Source organism: Tiliqua scincoides, chromosome 6 (genome assembly GCF_035046505.1).
Source record: "Tiliqua scincoides isolate rTilSci1 chromosome 6, rTilSci1.hap2, whole genome shotgun sequence".
NCBI lineage: Eukaryota > Metazoa > Chordata > Lepidosauria > Squamata > Scincidae > Tiliqua > Tiliqua scincoides.
Genome location: NC_089826.1, coordinates 65,506,433 through 65,529,658, shown reverse-complemented (window position 1 = coordinate 65,529,658; position 23,226 = coordinate 65,506,433). Strand labels below are relative to the sequence as shown.

General features: G+C 43.6%; 1 protein-coding gene across 3 annotated transcripts in view; it reads right to left on the bottom strand.

Moving 5' to 3' along the window:
- DLC1 (DLC1 Rho GTPase activating protein) overlaps positions 1 to 23,226 on the bottom strand; it is a 228,071-nt gene that overhangs the window by 87,881 nt on the left and 116,964 nt on the right. For 2 of the 3 annotated variants that reach the window (XM_066632837.1, XM_066632839.1), the window contains exon 2: positions 19,254 to 19,319. The exons of the other annotated variant lie outside the window; for it this stretch is intronic. In XM_066632837.1, the coding sequence (XP_066488934.1) occupies positions 19,254 to 19,319 (66 nt within the window). The remainder of the gene's footprint in view (positions 1 to 19,253; positions 19,320 to 23,226) is intronic. 3 annotated transcript variants of the gene reach the window in all.

The window sequence follows — 23,226 nt, the reverse complement described above, 5'->3', positions numbered from 1 at the left end:
AGGAAGAGTTTCGTTAAAGAAAGATGATGATAATGAATTTAAATAGCAGCATCCATGTATATGGCTCTTTAGAAAAAGGTGAAAAGTCAGTTCCCTTTCTGAAAGGTTCACAATTTAAAAATCTAAAGAACTTAAATAGTTGTTTGATTTTAAAATCGAAAGAACCTTTATCTTTATCATTGACGAATTCTCTGAACAGAGACAAGATACAGCCCAGTGTTGGGACTCAAGGGAAGAATTTAGTTCAGGGAGGCTGCAATCTCTTCCTTTAACCATCCTGAGGGATAGGTGTCTAAAAGGATAAACATCATGGATGATAAAAAACACTAACATTTATGATAGTTTTAACACACCTAAAAACCCAGATTGAAGTTGTTAAGTTGTTCCAGAAAGGTAGCAGAAAGGTCAATGGGCCTCAGAGTGGGGCAAAGAGTGGAACAAACTCAAGGATACCTAAACATTGATATCCATACAATGTGTCTACAATGTCAGAAGAAGTCCAGTGACTCTTCATTTGACCACATTGTTAAATCTTTCTCACAGACATTCTTCACAGCTGCATTTTTTCCTCCTTAGTTGAACATTGTACTTATTTAATTAAAACATTTAAGCAGCTAAGATCTTGCAGGGGATGGGAGGAAGGCATAGGGTGGGTGGAATGGGGCAGTGGCAGGGTGGGAAGGAAGGAGGTTCAGGACCAGGAAAGGGGATATTTAAGCAGCAGGGCTGCATGCTGAAACCTAACCCCTTTCCTGGGCTTGATCTGCCTTCATGGGTCCACATGGACTTGCCTCAGAAATATCACTTAGTTCAGATGATGACGACGACATCATCAACAAGGATGATGTCATCACTGAGCGCTCTGGTGCCCCTGTACAGCTCCGTTAGGGCTCTTCACAGTACCAGAAAAAATTACAGGGAACATTGCTGATACCATCTTTCTGATAGTGTGTCTCAAGCGTTAGCTCTCCTCTCCAGGGTTCCAAACAAAGATATTTACCATCACTGTTTCTTGGGGTACCTTTGACGGAGTTTCTGGGGACTGATCCTTTGATCTTATGAAAAGCAGCACATAACTTCTCCACCTCAAGCTGGGACAGTAAATCTTCCTTGCATGCTTGGGCAAGCACTGGTCTAGGCAGAGCAGAAGGTCAGCTGTATGTATATATGCTAACATATGGGCACCTGTGAACACTTTGCAAAAATGAAAAATGTACCTTTTGGTCACATATCTTTGGGGAAAGGCAGCTAGCTCCACATTCTGTTTGATTAAGCAGGGAGGTTTCAGAAGAACAGAGCCCTTGAAATATTTGAAGGTTGTTCTCTTGTTATCAGATAAATACAACAGAACATGCCGACCTGCTGCAGTTCATGACTAAACTGTTTGCAAGGTTAAAAAGAAAGGGAAAGGGGAATCCATGTTAATCTCCTGCAGCCCTAATTTTAATAAAATGTAAATATTTTTGAAAACCATTTCAAAGGCTTCCACTTTCAGCTCTGTGGCAGGTCGAGATTAGCCAAAAACCCCAAGTGTCTCTTAAGGTTAAGCATGCTATTTGTTTCTGTCTTTCAAACTCCATCTGAGTGTGTTTAGGCGATAAGGTTAGATAGGGCAAAGCTCAAACTCCTTCCCTTTGACTTTTTACCTAGAAATAAATAGCTGTGGATGCAGAAACTTTAGAGCAATCTTCTTGCCTGGAGTATTAATTAATTTATGGTCTTCTCCAATTTCCAGAACCAATGAAGTACTTTATCTTGCTAAGGACACAGATATTTGAAACGTTCATTCCATTACTGCCAAGATTGCTTATAACTAAAGCAAACAGTTGGCCATTGATAGTGGATAAGTCCATTCAATTTCATGACTCACTACATCTTCATTCTACTTTAAAAAAAGATTTTTGTTTCTTTTATACCTCATACAAGGGAAAATTTATAGTTTCAGGCCGAACCCCATCAGCCACAATCCAACACAGCTTTAGGCATACTTAAGACTAGTGATTAACTCTGTGCAGATGTAATGCTGGCTTTCTACAAACCATGGTTTATACTGCAAATTGGAAATCAGTCTCAGGAACTTGTGCTCTTCTATCTCTCCTCATCTGGAGCAAATTCTCTCTTCGCTGATAGACATTAACCATAGTTTTGTGTATATTGATAATAGTTAATACTAACTTTTTGGCGGGTTCCTCATAAAGCACATCACCATCTTCATCATCATCATCATTGATTATGGTGATGGTGATGATGATGAGGAGGAGGATGATGATATACCGCTTTTCAGCTGGTGTGGTTCACAAAGTGGTTTACATAATAAAAATAAATAGTAAAATCAATCAAACATAGTAAAATAAATCAATAAATGGTTCCCTGTCCTCAAAGGGCTCACACTCCCCCCCCCCCCCAAATGCAGAAAAGACACCATCAACAGCCGCTGGAAAAGATGCCATGCTGGAGTGAAGAGAAACAGTTGCTCTCCCTCTGCTAAATATAAAAGAACACCACTTTGAAAGGTGTCTCTTTGCCTAGTTAGCACAGATTTTAAAACTTTAAGGCTGCAATCCTAACCTCACTTTCCTGGGAGTAAGTCCCATTGAACACAATAGCACTTACTTCTGAGTAGACCTGCTTAGGATTGTGCCCTAAGTTATTTAACATCTACATGAAACCTCTGGGAGAGGTCATCTGGGCATTTGGAGTGGGTGCCATCAGTATGCGGATGACACTCAGCTCTATCTCTCCTTTCCACCCGACTCCAGGGTGGCTGTCTCTGTCGTGGAGCATTGCCTGGAGGCAGTTGGGATCTGGATGAGGGTGAACAAGCTGAAATTAATCCGGATAAGACAGAGGTCCTCCTGGTGCAGAAATCCACAATGCGGGTGGTGGAATATCGCCCTGCCCTGAATGGGGTTGCACTCCCCCTGAAAGAGCAGGTTTGCAGCTTGGGGGTTCTCCTGGACTCGCAGCTCCTCCTGGATGTCCAGGTGTCGGCTGTGGCCAGGAGCGCTTTTGCCCAGCTTTGGCTGGTGTGCCAGCTGCGGCCTTACCCGTCTCTGGTGGATCTGGCTATGGTGGTCCATGTCATGGTGACATCAAGATTAGATTACTGTAATGCGCTATACGTGGTGCTACCCCTGAAGACAGTCCAGAAGCTACAGCTAGTGCAGGATGTGGCAGCTCGTGTAGTTGCTGGAGGTCGGCAGTTTGACTCTGTCATACTGCTGCTCCAGCAGCTGAACTGGCTGCCCATTCGTTTCCAGGCTGAATTCAAGGTGCTGGTTTTGACCTTTAAAGCCCTTAAAGCCCTAAATGGCTTGGGACCAGCGTATTTGAGAGACCGCCTTCTTTTGTATAGTCCGCTCCATTCTCTGAGGTCATCAGGAGGGGCCCTGTCTGTTGTGCCGTCATTGAGAGTGGTGAAGGGGATAGCGGCCAGAAACAGGGCCTTTTCGGTGGTGGCACCTGCACAGTGGAATTCCCTCCCCTTTGAGTAGAGAACAACTTCCTCATTATTGATGTTCCAGTGGGGCCTGAAGACTTTTTTGCTTAGGGAAGCCTTCAAGGTCCTATAAGGGCTGCTTTTATAAATCATGTCTTTTACTGTGTGTTTTTATCTGCTGACTGCATTTTATCTATTTTTAATTATTCTTTTTTAATGTTTATTTGTATTTTATCTTGTTTTGTATTTCAATCTTGATTGTTAGCTGCCTTGGGTCCCCTTTGGGGAGAAAGGCGGAAAATAAAATAAATAAATAAATACAACCACATTTGAAAAAGTTTTGAAAATCATGGTGTGAAGAAACAGGATTCAGAGATAACTCTGCTTGTAATCCTATACACAAGTGCACAGGTTTGCACTGTTTCTTATAAACAGAACCTTAGGTTAACACTTAAAGATGAGCTTGTGAAGTCTCTGAGAAAATGGATACATTGCATGAGCCTTACTGCTTGCAAAATATGTTGAGGAAGAGGACAGGCAGAGTTTTTGCAGAATAATAGAACCATAACTTTGAATTGCAAGAAGTAGTGTCCCACTTTACTCTGTGCTTGTCAGATGTCATCTAGCGTAGTGGGTCCAATTTTGGGTGCCACACTTTAAGAAGGATGCAGCCAAACTGGAGCAGGTTCAGAAAAGGGCAGTGAGGATGAACAGAGGTCTGGAAAAAAAGACCTATAAGGAAATGATGTGGGAACTCAGTACGTTTAGCCTGGAGAAGAGAAGGCTGGGAGGAAGGGACATGATCTTGTTGGCATCCTTCAGTCTCGGAAGACTATGGTGTCACGCTCTGAATGGTGGTTCTGGAACACAGTGTCCTCTCCAGTGCGCGAAGCCTGGGTAAAGTAGGTATGGAGGATAGGCTGTTACCCATGCAGCAAATCCCCCCTCTCCACGTCGCTGAAATGGTCCAATGGAAAGGCAGAGGCCAATACGGTTGGTTCCAGTGGTGTCGCAGGAGTTGCCAGAACGTGACTGTGTTCAGCCATGAACTGCCTCAGGGACTCCGGCTCCAGATTTTGCCTCGAGGTTGACTCCTGAAGCCTTTTCCACAACTGGATGTAGCCACAAGGCAGTGGAGGTTTGGGATCAGAGTTTTCCTTCTCTCGGATGAGCTGCCTTCCCAGGCTCATGAGTCCCATCTACCCGGTGGCTGTTTAGTCGCCTTTTACAACAAGTACAGCCAAACTGAGGGCCTATTCTTATCCCCAGCCCCCAGGGGAAAAGGGACATGATAGTACTTCTCAAATCATGTAGGGCTGCCACATGGAAGAGGGTAAAGATTTGTTTTCTGCTACGTTGGAGAGTAGGACAAGATCTAAGAGCTTAAGCTGCAAGAGGAGAGATTTCAGTTGAATATCAGGAAATATTTCTCAACAGTAAAAGCAGTTCAACAATGGACTGATTACGGAGAGTGATGCGTTTCCACTTGCTGGAGGTCTTCAAGCATTGGCTTCCCAAGCACCGTCTGGAGATATTCTAGGGAGGATGTTCCTGCTTGAGGTAAGGTGTTGGACTATATGGCTTTGAAGTCTCCTTTCAACTCTATGATTCCATGTGAGTGTGATGAATGGGGATAGGAATAGATAACTAGTTATCTAAATTGTTTAGGGAATTGAAGAAGTCACAAGAGTTTAGTCATTCTTGTAAGCCAGTATTAGAGTAAACTTGTAAGTAACAGAGCACCTAAGCAAATAAAGCAACCTGGTTATTAACTTTATAAATAGTTTGTTTTTGTTAGTTCAATTTAGTATTGGGATGTGGGATCACTCCCACTCCTTACCAGGTTACCAAGGGAAAGGTTTTCAGCATATGGTGGCAGTGGGAGGTTAGTAAACAAGTCCATAATGGGGAAAGAAGGAAAGGGGGAGTTTGTAAAGAGTCTCTCCCCTGATACTACAGAAAAGGAATTTCCTTAAAATGATGGAAGAGAGTGGGGTTTTAGAATATCCTTACATATATTATTTAATGAACTGTGTGAGGAGGCTAACAGGAAGTGGAGATAGTAGATTCTGCTTGACTGGGCCATTTAAACCATTTCCCCACTCACACATGAAATATGGTTAAAAGAGAACTCGGCTAGGATTAAACTTGGTTAGCATTAATACACATGTAATGTAAAACCATTTGTAGTGTTGACAAAGGAAGAGAGGAAAGGCTTTTCTCTAGAGAAGGAAAGAGTAAGAAGTAAGGGTTCCTGAAGCTGGTTCCTGATTTGCAAACCATAATGTCATTATGTATGCAATAGTCCTGTATTGGGTTGTGGCATTTCTTTGGGTGCAAGTCAACAGAATTACATGCAAATAATTTGCATGGTTGGAAGAGGGATCTAAAACAGGGCTCTCCAGCCCGTGGGCCAGATCCAGTGTTTGAAGACAGCCCTCCCCCCCGTGAACAGCGTTTACAGTTCTGCCGTGCTGCCGCTGCTTCTGGCACCCTGGCAATCTTACTCCTGGTAATCTGCTCCTGGCAATCTTTTCACAAGGACACTGGGCAGTTGCATCTGCCTGGACATTCTGTTGCAAAGCCTGCTGGGGCTCTTGGCAATAGACACGACTGCGTAGCTAGCATCTTTGGGATGAGATTGGGTGCCAGGAGCAGCAGCAGCAGCATGGTGGAACTGTGAGTGCTGCAGGCACAGGGAGGGTTGTTCAGCTGCACAGCAGTCTCCAGTTTGGAGACCGCTGATCTAAAACATTAGGAAAGATCTGCACGTGTGATTGCATGGTTTACTTTTGAAAAGAAAAGATAGGTGTTGCGGACAAGATACTCTGGTGTCTGTCAGTGCAGGTAAACTGTAAGATAAATGCCTTGAAATGCCTTCAGTTATGCATGTATCTTTGGACTGGAGATCTTTACTCCTCCGATTTAAAAATTGTCAGCGTGATTTTAAAATTAAAGGTGAAAGAACATGTGCCCAATTAATCCCCAATTGAATGGATTATGATGATGATGATGAATGAGCTGGTGTACTGTAGGGACTGGGAGACTGAGCTGTGAATCAGGGCTTTTCTGGTTTGAACCTTGCCTACTCGCTATGTGACCTTCCCCTACTACAGTTTGGGTATAATGATATGTACTCACTGTACAAGATTGTTGTTAAGGACAATGTCACGATGCCAAATGCATTGTACACTCAAAAAGTGCTCTATAAGTGGTGAGTTTATAAAACAGAACTCTCAAAGCAGCTAGACTGTCCATAGTTAAGTGCTGGATGTTATCATCATGATTCACTGAAGATTAAGCCAAATAGCACTTTTGAAATGAAGTAATTTTTTTACACACTACAAACTTTTATAGTTTACTGCCTACTTTTCCAGATGCCAGCAGTGGAAATATGTTACTGATGGCTGAAATCCACAGCCTAGCTAAGCTAAACAGGAATATAGCAGATGACTTAACTAGGGTGTGGCTTGGATTGTATGTATACTTTGTTTCTTAGCTGTATAGCTATGTATCAGTATATTACAGCTGTGGTTCTTTTGCATGAGACAGGATGGTTTGATGGTTAGACAAGAGGGGGTGATCAGAAATCACATTCCTTTCCATCATTTTGTGACCACTAAAATTTGCTTATCATCAACCAGACAACTGAGTTGCTGTCTGCTTATAAAAGGCTACATTTTTTAAAAACACTGTGTATATGTCAGCATTCCACAATGAAGTTTTAATGAAGATCAAATGTTAGACATTTGCAAACCACAGTAAGGAAACTACAGTAGAAACTCCAAAGTTGACCACTTCTCTATATTGACCGCCTCCTTTTGACCTAATTTTCACAGTATGGACAGACACTGCATATACACTATGGGAGAACAACCTCTGTATATTGACCATCTCCATAAGTTGTATCTTGACCATTTTGACCATTGCACAGAGTATTAATTTACCCTCCGTAAGTTGCCCACTGAATGCGATACTGTGGGCCTGTGTTTTGTCTGGTTTGTCCCATCTTGGAAAAGCAAGAAGCCACGTGGCAATCCCTCCCCTACGCCTGCTAGCACGTGTGTGAAAGGGTTTTTATAGGTGGGCACACTGCATATAGCCGACAGAACTGCGCCAGCTGCTGATTGTACCTGGACATGTACCAAGTTGTGTGGGACATGAGGTTCCTTGTGCATAGTGAAGCCACTGTCCTTTCACTTTGGTTCCCATCACCAGTGCATTACTTTACACTTACATTGAAACACAACTGCTATTTTGCTGCCTATTCTCCCGGTTTGGAGAGATCTTTCTGGAGCACTTCACAATCCCTTCTGGTTTTCACCACTCAGAAAAGTTTAGTGTCATTCACAAACTTGTCCACCTCCCTGCTTATCCCTGTTTCCAGGTCATTTATGAAGATGTTGAAAAGCACCAGTCCCAGGACAGATCCTTGAGGCACTCCACTTTCTACCACTCTCTACTTTTTTTGTCAATTGCCCATTGACAGCCACTCTCTGTTTCCTGGTCCTCAACCAGTTCCCAATCCATGAGAGGACCTGTCCTCTTATTCCCCGACTGTGCAGTTTTCTCAACAGCTTTTAGTGAGGGACCGTATCAAACACCTTCTGGCATTTAGTGAATCTCAGGAGACCCAGTGGAGGCCTGGCAGTCTAAGTAAAAAAGTGTTTTGTTTTTTAGCTGTTGGGGCTCTGTAACATGCTACATGCTATGGGCTGGCAAGGGTTAGCATTGGTCTGCCTGTCTGGTATGAAACCAAGTATTTTTTTTTAACTTACATTTTTTTTAAGCTTATGAATTTTCAGGGTTTTTTAAAACACTGATTGTGGGTTGTTTATTCTCTGTCTCTTGATATAGATGTTATAAATAGTAAGCATCACAAGAGGATCAATTCTCATTGATATTTGCTATAAAACTTTTTAAAAATCCAATCTAAATAATAACTTGGCCTTGCATTTGTTGTTCTGGGAGCTAAACATGATGATATTTAAATGCCTTTTTTTCTGTATGTTGACTACCTCCCTATGTTGACCAATTTCCTCCAGTCCCTTAGGTGGTCAACTTAAAGAGGTTCTACTGTATACCATTTAAAATAAAAAAAAACAACATTGTATGCATGGATAATGCACCATAAAATCCATTCATATGAACAGCTGTACTGCATATGAGAAACTTCCCTCCTTCTGGTTACACAAACTATATATGTAAACATACCAGAAACTCCTCCTGACTTATGGCAATTCAGCCCATAGCTAAACAATACAAATTGCATTTGTGAGGCAATTGTTATGGACAGAGTGTGGGTTGCTATGGATTATCATGAGAACTTGAATGTTTTTGAATAAGACCTAGGCATCCACTGGAAGTAGGTCTCTTCATGTTGATGTTGGTGTCTTGCCCTTGAGCTGCAGCAGAAAACTATTCACAAACTTCTGACTTATTTCGCTTGTTGTTAATAGATCACTATGATCTGAAGACATCCCAGGAATAACCTGTTGAAACAGAAATCCCAATGTAGACAATGTGCTTTAGAAATGAGTTATTGTAGGCAGTTGAGAGAGGTGAGGTAGATGTCAAAATGAGGGAAGAAGGGTAATCACATAGGGCAGTGCTCCCAACCTTACCCTTGTTCAGTGTTTCTCAACCGTTGGTACTTGTACCACTGATGGTACTTGAGGTGGTGTCTGGTGGTACTCAAAGGACCCCCAGACCCCCATCACTTGGCAGCAATACAGTGAGACAAGCAGCAGTAGGAGGCTCTGCTTGGCAGACTGAGCTCCAGCATGTGTTTTTCACACACTGTGGGCGCAATCCTAACCCCTTATGTCAGTGCTTTCCAGCTCTGGCATAGCGGTGCCAATGGGGCATGTGCTGCATCCTGCAGTTGGGTGTCACTCACGGAGGCCTATTCAAAGTAAGGGAATATTTGTTCCCTTACCTCAGAGCTGCATTGCCCTTATGTCAGTGCTGGAAAGCACTGACATAAGGGGTTAGGATTGCGCCCTGTGGCGCACAGCTTGGGAACCAATGACATAGGGTTATGTCTCCAAAGAAAAATAGTTATTACTGAGTTCCACTGAGATCAGGTAGCCTCAAATAACCTGTCTCATAGGTGTTAGTAGCATTGAGTTATGCCTAACTTTCTCAAACTACCAGACATGAACCCAGACAAGAGTGACAACAAGACATGGAACTGACCACAGTTTGAGTCTTTCATTAAACATCTGATGGTTGCTGTACTGCAGAACTGATTTCCTGATGTGATCTAGCACCTTCAGAACCACAGGATTATGAAACACAGGAAGAGCAGTTTGTTCCGCTATTTGCACTAGGGGAAGAATATTCATCTATACCACAACTAGAATATTAGTCTGTGGTCTCCTAATTATGGCACACCACAAAGAAAATAGCAGGCTACTCCAGGAAGTGGCACCATTTTGGGTTCCTTGGGAGAGAGAAGGTATCTGTGATGAAATCATGAGTCGTCAGATGTTTTGTATCTAGTGCTAAAAGAAGAATCGTCCTTCTGTCTGGAATTACATATCAATTACCAGATATGTATCCTTTGTTTCACCCCAGGTCACACGCTAATTTAAGCCTTTTTGCTTCTTAACCAAACTCAATTGCTTAAAATGTGCATCTTTGACAACAGTACAGCTCCAGCAGCTCCAGATTTCAGGGGTCCATTGGCAAACTGCCCACCTTGGGCACCTCCTACCAGGACCCTGTAAGGATTATTATTTCATTATTTATATGTATAGGGTCATCCGTGTGCATGGTGTTTTACGACAGAAGGCAATACAAGTTCCTGCCCAGAAGAGACAAGGAAGACGGAGGGAGGGGAGTGGTGCCAGGAAAGATGAGGAAAAATATGTGATTATTTCATGTACAAATACTTAGCTGAATTGTAATTGAAATATATCCAACAGCAGGTTTTTGAACACTGCTGTAAATGTTCTCCAGCTAATGAAAATTAGCTTTGTTCTTCTCACCCACACACGTAGAGTGCTTTCAAATGAGAGATGGCATTATCCAGCAGAAGGGCCAGGCCAGGTCAATCAAGCATCTCTGAATTGATCCCAAATGTGTCTAATATATTGGAAGTTGCTTGTTTAACATACTCATATGCAGTTCAGATGGAAAGATTATGCTGCCTTATACTGGGTTAGACCATTGGCTAGGTCAGCAGTTCCTAAAGTGTGGGTCTGGGACCTATCAGTAGATTGTGACCCAATTTTTGGTGATTTGTGAATCGTCAGGACAGATTAGGCTATGTGCATCAAGGGTTAAATGAGCTACTACTTGCGGGGAGGTGAGCACTGCTGCCCAGTCACTATTATAGCCACACCCCTTGGCATTTGTGAATCACAACCTAATCCTGAGCTGCCACAACACCAAAATGGCTACCCCAACATTCGTCCCCTTCCCCCAAGTAAGGGAAGTAACCGCACAATGGGTCTACTTGATTCTGTGGTGGCTCTTGAGCCATCGCAGAATCAAGGAGTCTTGTGTTGGGCCTCAAGGCCTGACATGGGGCTCAGGATCTGAGCCCCACTGGTCCTGTCCCACTCCCTCTCCTGCCATTCCTCCCCTGCCATGGTGGGAGAGAAGAGTGGAGAAGTGGAAAGTGGAAGTGCCTCTCAGGAGGAATGAAGGAGGTGGAGGTTAGTGCACCACTGGTTACAGTGTTGGTTGCCAGCTCTGTTTGTACTGACTGGCACTGGGCACAATAGCATTGCTAAAGGGGACGGGGGGTAGAATGCCCCAGTTGCCACACCCTGGGGTGGGGGAAACAGAAGCATCACCCAAGCCCCCACTAAGAGGAGCTCCATGCCATGTTTGGTGGTGGATGGGCCCTCCTGCCCTCCCTCGCCTCTGAACAGCTGGAAATAGACCCCCTATAAGCAACTGGCAGTGGTGCAATGACTCACCAATGTCATCACCTCACTCCCAAACAACTTGTGGATGCTGCATGTTATGCCTGCACACTAGGCGATGGTGGGTCCAGGCCTGCCACTTCTGCTCGGCATGGTAAGGGGGAGAGAACACTCCATCAGCACCACTGACTGGGCACCTAGGGGTTTTAGGCAGGGTTTTCATAACTGTGCCTGGAAATGGCAGGGATTAAAACTGGGACTTTCTATATGCAAAGCAGGTGCTCTGCCACTAAATTATGGCTGGTTCCATTGTAGAATTTCTAAATCTTTCAAAAGTAACATACCACTGAAAACTACCCTGCTGTCGTTTTTGCTGGGTTGTAATTTTCCTCAATACTGCAGAGTGAAGAATGTAGACACTCACATTATTTTGACTTATTGACTAACACACACAGGAAAACCAAAACAGCTTTTGGTGCATTAATTAGGCACACAAGCAAAATTGCCCTGAAATCCAGGTCTGATTCAATTTGAGAGGCTGAACTGAAGACACATTAATTCATCTGTTATCTATGGAATTGTCAAAGGCTAGGCTAAGGTGCCCACGGCTGAGAACTAGGGAAGTGATGTTTGCCTCCTCATCCTTCTCACTAACTGATAGGGCTGGGAGGTGTGAATGAGCGCAGCTGCTGAGAGCAACCCTGGGGACTGTACCTGAGGCGTGTCTGATAATGTCAGCAAGGCCAAACAAGGGGTGGAGTGATGAAATGCATGATGGCATCCAAAGGTGTCAGGTGATTGTTCTTATGCCAAACAAAGCAGCATTCTCCCAGAAGAGGAAGTCTTATGCAAGAGGGTGAATGTCATGAAAATTCCTGCTTCTTTTGCATTATAAGTACAAATTAATGACACTGGAAGAGGTACAGGTACCTTAGGATTGGCAAATCTCTAAACCTGATCTAGCAGAGTCAAGTGAAGTGTTATGTTGTCTAGCATTATTTTATAACTCTAGCTATTCATACAGAACCTACACTTCCCCCACATGAGCCCTCCCCTACATGAGCAAATATGGGGAAAAAGATTAACCCCACTTCCCTAAATCCACATTTTGAGATGTTTCGGGGCAGGGGAGGGCAGGTGGTGGGCATTCCTGGGGGTGAGTGAACAGGGAGTGGGAGGCGGGGCCAGGACCCAGCGGTTTTGCTGGATCCTGACCCGCGTTCCCAGGCAGCGCGGAGCAGCCTCCAGAGGTGGCTCAGATCCAAGTAGACTAATTGGGGCCGCTGCAGCGCAACACAGAGTAAGGGGAAGCGAATCTCCTTGCCTCAAGCTGTGCTGCTTTTGGCCCCAAACTTGCACTAGATACAGTGCAGGCACACCAGCCAGCCTGTTTCCAGCGCACGTTAGGAATGGGCTGTTAATTAGTTACAGCCTTTAGTCATTAGCTGTAACAATGCACCATTGGTACAATATGAAAACATTGCTGCTGTTTTCTTTACAATACCCACCAACAGGTCTCATTGACAACAAGCTTTTGAAAAGGAAGACAAATGGTAAGTCCATCCTTAGACTACTAACACACTGATTTGCCCTTCATAAAGCACACCCAGAAAAACTTTGTATCGCCTTCATATTCCATGTAGTGCTGTACACCACTCACATTAACTGCTTTCTTTGTTTGGTCACCCAGAAGAAAATGCACAAGTCCACAGGCTGATGCCAAATTCAGATCTTCAGTCAGAGAAATATGCTGTCTGAATATGAGTGGGCTGTTGCATATTTTAGCTGAAGACCCTGTAGCCAGCACCATGTTCTGTAACGCTGAAGGTCTCTGGGGCAATTTAGACAAAACAAAGGACGCATTCTACTCTCACTTTCATAGCCTAAAAAAGTGTAACCAACTCTACTGAAGGTCAGAGGGGCAACACACAGAAGTTCGGGCAGAATTTTGTCCAAGGAATCTGAGTAGATAAATTACTCAGCCATAGGTCATAGCAAGGATGAAGTGTAGTTGTTTTATTATTGAGTTCCTAAGCATATTGGAAAATATTGAAAAGCACTGAAGATTGCTATACATTATACAACTGCATAATCAGAAGATGGACAAGATGATGGAGTTTTGTTTTTTTGGCACAGTGACTAATCCTGTAACTGACCTGACCCAAACTTAGTGATAAATATTGAAGTTCCTCCAGGATCTTATGAGTTGCCTTGACACATGTTGGAACCTTCCCAAGAATGATCTGCTATATCAAAATCCCCTGTTCTTTAAAGAGGACTATGTGATTCAGGCCCCAATTTCCCCCCCCCCACCATCCTTCCTGATGAAGCCATGCTGTCTGAGCTTGTGCTGAGTCCAGTGGTGGTGGTAGGGTAATCCAAAGGCCTGTGAGGGGTAGGTAAAAATATTTTTACTTACCTTTTTGTAGGTAAGTTGCCTGGACGCCAATGGGTCTTTCCTGACCTGTGCCAGTTATTTTGCTGGCACAAGTCCAAGGAGAGGCATGGGGTGTGTCGGGCTGGAGAAACAGGAATAGGATTCCAGCATGCAGTGCTGCCACCAAGATCCACTTCTTCCCACCCCATCCTGACCCTGCCCGGCCTGCTTCCTGCCCCAAACCTCCTCCAAACTGCCCATGAAGTGCTCCTGTCACCACCTTGCTGGCATCATTGTGATATGGTACCTTGGAGTCAGTGGCACATGAGAGGGCAGTGTCCCACTGACATAAAAGTTCCCACTGACAGCACAAAGACTGTGCCACTGCTGGGCCATTTGAGACAGCAGCAGTAACGTAGCTACAGCAGCAGACTCTGGTTGGTGCCAAGACAGTTAGGCTCAGGGCTCAGTTTGTGGGTAGAGAGGGCAGGAGGAGTAACTGGGTGAGGAGTGGAGGAACCAAGGGGTGTGTCAAGGGCAGGAGGGGGTGGATCTGGCGACAGCAACATTCACCAGATCCTAGCTGCCATTTTGTAATTTGACATGCTCCTTGGCTCTCCTTGGACTTGTGCCAGCAGCATGCCTGGCACAGGTTGGAGAGGACTCATAGACTATTAGCCAGCCTACCAGGACGAAAGTAAAAATACCTCCTGTAGGCTGCCCAATAGCCATCCCAGCAGGCAGTGCATGCTCAGTTGGCATGGCTGCATGCTATAACAGGGCGGGGGATAGGATTGGGCAGTTAATCAGGTTTGCAACTAATTTAAATATGTACTGTAGACATGCTTAAACAGCAGCAGCAGCACTTCTATACACAGGGCTCCTCCTGCTGCACCAGGAAGCCCCGACGAGTTGGCCAATAGACTCAAGGTGTGACACGGCTAAGCAGTATGCTTATATTTTAGAAATAAGTGCTGACTACTCCCCTGTCACAGCCTCTTATTAACTATGATGGAAGTAAATTTGTTTTAATTTAGTTACTAAGTTTAGTATGGGCTGAAGTTATAAACCCCAGCCGAGATAATAAGAATTAATTTTTAAGCCATTATAAATGTTAGCTTTGCGCAGCCACCCACGTCAGCGGAGAAGAAACCTTTTGAAATAATTTTACTGGAGAGGCAGGCTTCTTGTAAAATATTCCCTCTCTGAAACCAAAATCATCAGGAGTTTTTACTTATATATTTTCTCTTGGCTGGCACTTAGGGTCTCTAACAATAATCTCCACTTTCAGAGAGCTGTCTCAATTTGGCAAGGACTATTTGCATATGAAAGGAGGTTTGCATGAAATCCAGCAACTGCTAGGTGGTCCTGCAGAACAACAACAATCCCTTTGCTAGACAGCCTTCATATGCAAAAGAAGGCTGATGTATTCCCTCCCTCTTGTTTAAGATCACCTATATGGGTCTATATGCAAAGCGACTGTGATGTTATCAAGTCCCAGGCATGGATTTCCAAATGATGTGGAATGGTTGGTGTGATCAGGTGACAACCCTTGAGGGGTTCCAAGTCCCTCTGAGAGTACAGGGTCTCTCACTGAAGGAGAAGGAAGGCCTAATTCTCCTCAGCATTCTCACTGAAGTGTTAAGCCCGGGCCTGGACTGTACTGCTTCAGGCTACAAGCAAAGTCTTACTTGACTAAAAGCTCTTTGGTGGGAAAAAGATTCCCTTCATATAGAAAACTAGCAGATCAGGGTCACAGCCTAGCTTTCTCCTTTAAATGCTGCTTTTTATTTGGATGACATTTTTATTTTGAATGGAGGAGGCATTCAGTACAAGAGTTCTTTCTTGCAGAGTGAAGTAGTAAAACCCAGATAAAGGCTCACGACCTTAGAGAGAACTAAGCACACGAAGAAATATCTTTCATCTTTTATCACTGAGAAACCCAAGAAAATGACAGTGTTCATCACTATCTTTGTTTGCATACACACAGAATTGAAAACTAAAACTAAGTATATACAGAAGTAAAAGCAACAGACAAGGAGCAAGGGCTGCAGTGTGATGATGCAGTTTAACTGTGGAACCTAGGAGGCTGACTCCACTTCTCACCAATTAAGCCTCAGCCAACCCAGCTCTCTGCAGCCGCACTGCCACTCATTACTTTCTTCTTCTGGGTCCAGTTCCTTCAATGGAATGGCAGGCCACAGCAGTGGTGATGGGAAGGAGGACAACAGCCACCACCTGTACCAAGTGGGGATTGGAAAAGCAACTCCATGTACTCTGGTGTTCAAAGGACTGAAACAAACAGGAGTCAGGCTGGATGACACACAACAGGGGCTTCATTGCATCAACCAAGTCTGCTACCAGGAGGGGAAAGCTTACCTAGGTAGAGGAAAGACCAGCAACCAATCACAGTGAAGATGGGGTGGAGACCATAAAGCTCTTTGGACTTTGAGAAACCTTCAGTCATTCATAGAAGTGGAGTGGCACAAAGTACAGGGCTCCACCCCAGTCCCAAGAAGTTTGATGGCTGTTGATCTTCATTTCAGCTTTGAGAACACTAAACTGTGTTTTTTTCTGGGGAGGGGGCAGGGAAGAGGAAGGGAACACTGCACTTCCCTTCTCCCTTGAATACATGCTTGGCGCTACCAGCTTCCTGCTTGGTGGGCATGAATGCATAGATCTTTGTGCTCAGAAGCACATATGCAGTCCATTTGTAATGCATAGTAATCTATGGATTGGAGCGTCCAAAATATTTAATTCTTTAACTCAGTAGATAGCATTGAGTTGCTTATCATATTACTTTGGGAGCTCAGTATGGAATGGTTTTCAATTATGGAGTAAAACAGAAACAAAGCCAAAGGAAGGGGGGAGGGAGAGAGATTTCCTAAGAAATGTTAAGAATGTCTAAAGAAATCAGCTCTAATAAGTAGCTTTGCTCACAGAACAGTTGGAAGGCTATTTCTTTCTGTATCCAGTTTATCCCAAATTCCCATGATCTTATTATGTAATCTTTGGAAGGGCTTCAGGCTCTGAGGACGTATAAAATATTTCACACATGAAAACAACTTTGTGCTGGAAACATTAGCAAATACATGGGGAATGGGGAGGTCAGCCAATGTGCAGAGGACAGAAAGAAAGCAGATACGCACCTTATGCAGAGTGTATAAATCTGTAAAATAGAAATCCTTAATCCACTTTATAAAGCTCTTACCGATGTATGAGAGCTATGAAAGCTCACAGAGCGGGTACAGAAAGACTAATAGTGAGAGGTGAACTACCTGTTACACAACAGTTGCATCTAAGTAAAGAACCCATGACTCCTTCCCTGTAGCAAAGTGAGTTTTTGGGGGAGGGGGAACAGTGACTATATCAGAGCACAGGCGGGGTTTGCTACCTCTCTGAAAGTCGCACCAGGTGTTTTTACTCCTGCAGAGTTACTAACTCACGTTTGCCAAGTAAACACATGTACGGAACATTGATGGGGGTAAACATAAATTTATATTCTGTTTTAACATTGCCTGCTACTCCTCAATTGGCTGTTTTAGGTGTCATTTTATTCTTCTGTCGTTCCATTATGTATATTATGGAGTGGGGGGAAAGGCAAATAAATAAATTCAGTTGGCGGGAGAGCTTTGGAGCCAGGCTTTCCCAGAAAAGGAAACACCCTTTTCCTGGTGTGCGTTTGCATTTCTTTGAATTTGAGAAGAGACCTCTCAGGACTTGAGGCTTGCACAGTTATAGAACAGTTTTCCTGGCTGAAGAATTTGCCAGTAGAAGCGATAAATGGTACAGATTCATGATGCTTATTCAGGACTGGTAGTGTCTGAATTCCGCAAATGCCAGTGACCTGAATTTAGAAGTGTATTTGTGGGCACCACTATGGGAGGCAAGCTGAGGCATGCTTGACATTTGTTTGGCTGTATAAAATTAATGATGCAGCGACGACATCATGGGATGGCCCTAGGTTACGTGCTGCTATACTTAGAAAGCCTTCATTTGTTTGTGCCTTGTGCCTCTTCCTTCCTGACCAAAGAGATTTCCTTCCTGGCATGGCTTTGCTTCATTAGGGACTGGCCTGACAAAGTCCAGGCTGGTTATCAGCAGTCCTCACAAGTGGAATGAATATCTCTTGATTTCCTTCTCTAATTGACAGAATTCCCTTTTATAACTAGGGCAAGGCCATGGTGCTCAAAACAAGCTTGTCGATAGCACACAAAATTCCTTCTGAAATTACCTTAGTTGTTGCGTACAAGAAAGGTTTCTTTTCACGTTGTGACTGGGTTAAATTTTAGAAACGAGAACCTATTTGAATGCGAGGGCCCCATAAATAAATCATAAATGCACCTGAACGCAAGCCAAATGCTTCCCTCCCTCATATTACAGCCCCCGCCCATTTAGGGAGCCAGTCTTCCACAATAAAAGATGCTTCCCAGGTGGTGGTCTTAGATCAGTGGTCTCCAAATTGGAGACTGCTGTGTTCGGGAAATGCCAGCGGTACCATTCCTCCATGGTACCGCTTCTTTTCCAACTCGATCCCTGCACAGGGGCACTCTGAGCAGTTGTGCCTATCGCCTAACACCCCAACAGGCTGGGCATCTGCCTGGGCAGATGTGACTGCCTGGAATGTCCCTGTGCAGTGATCGAGTTGGAAAAGAAGAAGCACCAAGGCGGAATGGAAAGTGCCACTCATGGGGGCATGGCTTTTTCCAAATCCCGGATCTGGCCCGCAGCTCATGGTGCATGTCTGTTTTAAAAAGCAACCTTTTAAACTGTCACCCATTTATGACTGAAGCATTTTTCTAAATAGCTAAGGAGTGGTGGTGGTTCTCACACATTCATCACTGAAGAAGAGTCCTGCTGGACCAGGCCAAAGACCCATCCAGGTTAACATTTTGTTTTCCACAATGTCTGCCATGTAACAGTTACTGCATTAGGTGGTGGCTTGCATGTGTGAATGAGCCACCACAGATCCAACACTGGAGGCAGCAGAACCTTCACATTAACCGTGTGTCGCCTCAAACACAATACTTTTCAATTTCACTGGTTCACACATTCTGCTCCAAGTTTGCAACTGCTGGACATGCATGTGTGAATTGACTCTGTGTTTTGAAGCAATCTCTTTTTGTGATAGAGAGAACTTGTTTTCAGAACCAAAGTGGGAGACTGATGATGGCATAGTCATATGCTGAATGCTGAAATGAGTATCAGCACCACAGGCTGCTACTATATATGTGTATAGCAAAATATCCAACATGTGTTCCACAAGCACACACAGTTGCAAAAGTGCCATAAAGCACTTTGAGACAGCACAGAGAGCTGGTGCATTGGTGGGAAGGCTGGACCCTTCTCACGTGTGCCATGCCGACTAGACCAGATAAGTCCAGTGCAGGGAGAAGATAGAACAGGGAGGGGGTGAAATGGGGAGGAGATGGGATAGGGGATAGGTGGATCGGGCCCAAGAGGGGGTGGGATAGGCAGTGCTGGTGTCAGGTGTCAGGTCTGATTACACACAACAAGTGCTTCATTACATCAACAAAGTCTGCTAGCTGACTTTACTCACCAGTTCTGAGGGGATTCAGGAGACCGAGGGGATTCAGGGCTTGGATCTGCTCCATATGCAACAACTCTGCTTTGTCAAGGAATGAAGTATATAGTAACAGATAACACGGTCTACAGACTCAAGATTACATTTTCACCTCACCTACTACCATACTCCCCCCCCCACCCGCTGCCGCAAGACTCACCTTCAGTTCAGAGCCACACTCCCTCCACAAGTATGGGAGGAATTTCCTTGGTATGTGAAGTTCCTCATGAAAACAGTACATAAAGCATGTGAAAGCTATATCTGTTCAAGATACTATCAACATCTGAATAAGATGGACCTGAATGTCAACAAATCATATGAAAAACAGAGGGAATATTTAATGTTCATAATTTTGTGCGTCTCTAGCTTAGATGCAGGCCATTCTCTGCAGCTCAAAATTCATTTTGCCTTCTGGTGTAATTGAATGATGCTGTATCCTTTCTGGGAAGTCTATTTAAAGCCTCTTTCCTGCCTTTATAACCCTCTAGTTCAGTGGATCCCAAACTTTTTAGCACCGAGACCCACTTTTTAAAATGACACTCTATTGGGACCTACCTAGGTTCACCAGACTTTAAAAAAAAAAAGAGCTAGAAAGAAATATTTTATTTATTTATAAGTAAGAATAACCAGAAAAAGACCCTCAAACATTTATCTCCCTATATTTACACATGCTTACAAACTGCAGGAACTGAGCTTTTTGCGGGTCAATTAGCAGTTACAGAATCTGATTTTTGAATGGCCTCAGGGCATGAGGCAACTAGTTATCTGATCCTTACATCATCCTTTGGAGATCCACCAAAAATCAGGTCATGACCCACCAGAGGGTCCCAACCCACAGTTGGGAACCACTGCTCTAGTTCATTAATTCAAGATACTAATTATCTTTTCTGCACATAGCACAATTCTGGCACTTCACTCATTTCCTGAGGTCCACCCTACTTAGGTGCTTTACTGTGACTACTTAAGGCATTTTGAAGTTGCTGCCCCCGAGAGGTAAGTAGGGTGTTGTTGTCAGCCTTGTTATTGTGATTATTGTTATAATATTTTTATTACTGCTATATACAATGGGCCCTTCTTATCCATGTGTTCCACACTCACTGATTTGATTCAACATGGGTGCAGACCCTGAATTTGGAGGGCCTCAAGGACCCCCTGGTCTGGAAGACATTCCAATTGTGTCCAGGAGGTCCTTGAGCCCCTCCCCACGGATTCCATTATCTGTGGAAATTGGTATCCTTCTTTTTCCTGGTCTCTGGATTCAGAAAAGAAGAGGGAAACAGAATGAAAGAGCAAATGTAGAGGACAGAAGAGTAGTGGGCTAGAATGTCTCCATATGCAAGTAGGAGGAAATGGGTGATAAAGGAGACATAATAGCAAAAAGAAGAAAAAGCAAAGTGGGAAAATGCACAGAGTGATGTGGACTCATATATTAGTATATGGATATTATAGGATTGAAAGCAAATATAGCAAGAAGATAAGGTATCCTGCTTTTGGTCAAGCAGCAAGTCTTAGGGGATGCCTAATAGATCATGTGATCTGCAACCCATTTCAAAAAAGTAACAAAATAATGAAGAGTTCTTATCTATTTGACACAGATGCAGAGTTTACTAAATATTCTGTCCCAGTTGGAGGCCAAAATTCACATGGCCTCTTGAACTGCCTTCTTTGCCCCAATTGGCTCAGTGATTTATGCTTTATTTGCTCCTTGAAGTCAGTGTTTTCAGCTAATTTTACATCATGTTCTATACTAGTACTGTGTTGTTCACTCTCCTTTGCATACAGCCTCCAGCTGACAGAATCCATATTTGCAACAGCTGTTGCTTAAACACAATTCCCTGACACCAAAGTAGAACACTGTGAGTGACACAAATTCGAGACTCGAAACGGAATGGATTCAATGTCAGGTGCTGTTTGACTGTCTGTCAAAATCTGCCAAAGTGAAGGTTTGTCACTGTATGTGTCTAGTGAAAAGTTTTACTGAAGGCAATCAAAGAATATCACGTAGATGTTAACTTAGTGAAATCAAATTGGTTCTGTAGCTTTTATTTATAAGCCTTATCCTTCTCAGACGGAATGGACAATTGATTGACCAAATGGATGGATTTTTTTTCCTCTGGATGAGGGAGGGGAGGAGCCTAATAAAGGGGGAGGGGGTTCCTGTTATAGGAAAATGCTTGGGGATAGCCCAGGGAGGGGGGCTAAGGGGGCAGGCAAAGAAGGGCGAGGCATTTCCTTGCAATAGAAGAGAAATGCTTTCCAAACTCATGGCTCATTTGAAGTGAAGGACTTGCATCACTGATGGCAGATGGGATGGGAACATCAGGGCAGTGAGTGTTAAATGAGAACTCCAACCCACCCACCACCCACCCACCAGAACCGTCATTGTTTCAGCATAGCAGTGCTTGACTCGTGCCATGACTTGCTTTTTAGAAAGACTTGGACTTGAGTCAAAGTGACTCTAAAAATGACTCTGGACAAGTCATCATGGCTGCCCATTATGACTTGTGACACAGACCAGTCAAGGGGAGTGGAGGCTCAGGACCTGGTGCTGTGAGTTTGGCACATCCCTGTCCAAAATGGATGAATGTCGAAACGTAGCCTTATTTCGATTGGACATTTATTTTGGCCAGCAAAAGATGTCAATAACTAACTATATAACACACATAAATGTGTTCAAAACCTAAATAAACTGAAATAATAGGGGGGAAAAAACATAAGAACATCAATAAACATTTTGGAAGTTTGGATGGAATGGGGCAAAAGAGTTCACCAGTGCTCCACCACTTGGTAGTCGTGTGGACCTCTGGGCGGTGAAGAGGTAGGTGGGGGCATAGGGGGAGGCGGGGAGGAGGTGTTCCAAGGCAGGGGAGGGTGGGGAGAGGCAGGAGATGTGCCAGGGGAGGGAGTGGGCTAGGAGGGAGGATCCTGAGCCTCTGTGGGGCCAATTGTGGGGCTACTCCCCTTCCCCTTCTCCCAAGGTGCTGCCGGTGCTTGCTGGTTAGCACTCAGGATGCAGTGGCAGCAATTTTGGGTGCCGTGGCAGCCCTGCACTCTGGGCAGCATAGGATTGGGCTACCCATCATTTATTACAAGTAAGTAAGCCCATCACATCACAAGTTCAGTTTCTATCCTGTTATCATGTTACCCAACAATTAATAATTCTTGAAAGGACCTGATACGTAAAGAAAGAAATTGGTGTGCGTTCTCCCCTTTTCAAATATATAATTATTTTTATTTCTAAGAATATAAATATACTGCCTTTAAACAAAAAGTCATTCACATAGCAGTTTACATGCAAAATAAATGGTTCCCTATCCCTAAAAGCTCATAATCTAAAAATTCCCTCCATGTCTCAAAGAATTATTTGTTGACAATTTCTATCTGATTAAGGATTATGCAACTGTTCTCACATTTCGTACCTTAAGAAAATTAGCTTTCCTTCTAGTCCTGGCAAAAGTTCATTGCAGCTATATCTGTTTTTCTGTTTTTTGTTTTTGCCAAAATAATCCCTTCAAGTCTGTTCATTTAATGAACCAATTTATCCTTCTAACTTGCTTGTTCCTTTCTTCCATAAAGTTTTTATAATTGTAAAAAATATTTCTAGGCACAGAAGTCAATGCATGCTACAGAAATAACACAGTATTTTAGAACTTATGCTATCCCAGTTTAAATAAGACTCCAGATACAGCTCAAAGCCAGTCAAGAATTTTGCCAAAGATTTTAATTTTGGGTGCTGATTGCATCCTAGAGCTAGAAATTATGGTAGAATTAAATAAACTGAAAGATACATGGTATATGATTGTTTGATCCAGGATCTGTTGTACTAAGAGGAAATCCTTTTGCTGACTTAAGTGGGTGCTAGGTCAGTTATCACATGCCATCAGACACAAGTCTCTTATGTAACAAGAAAAATCATGATATGCCTTGTTAAATCTGTACTGACATATTC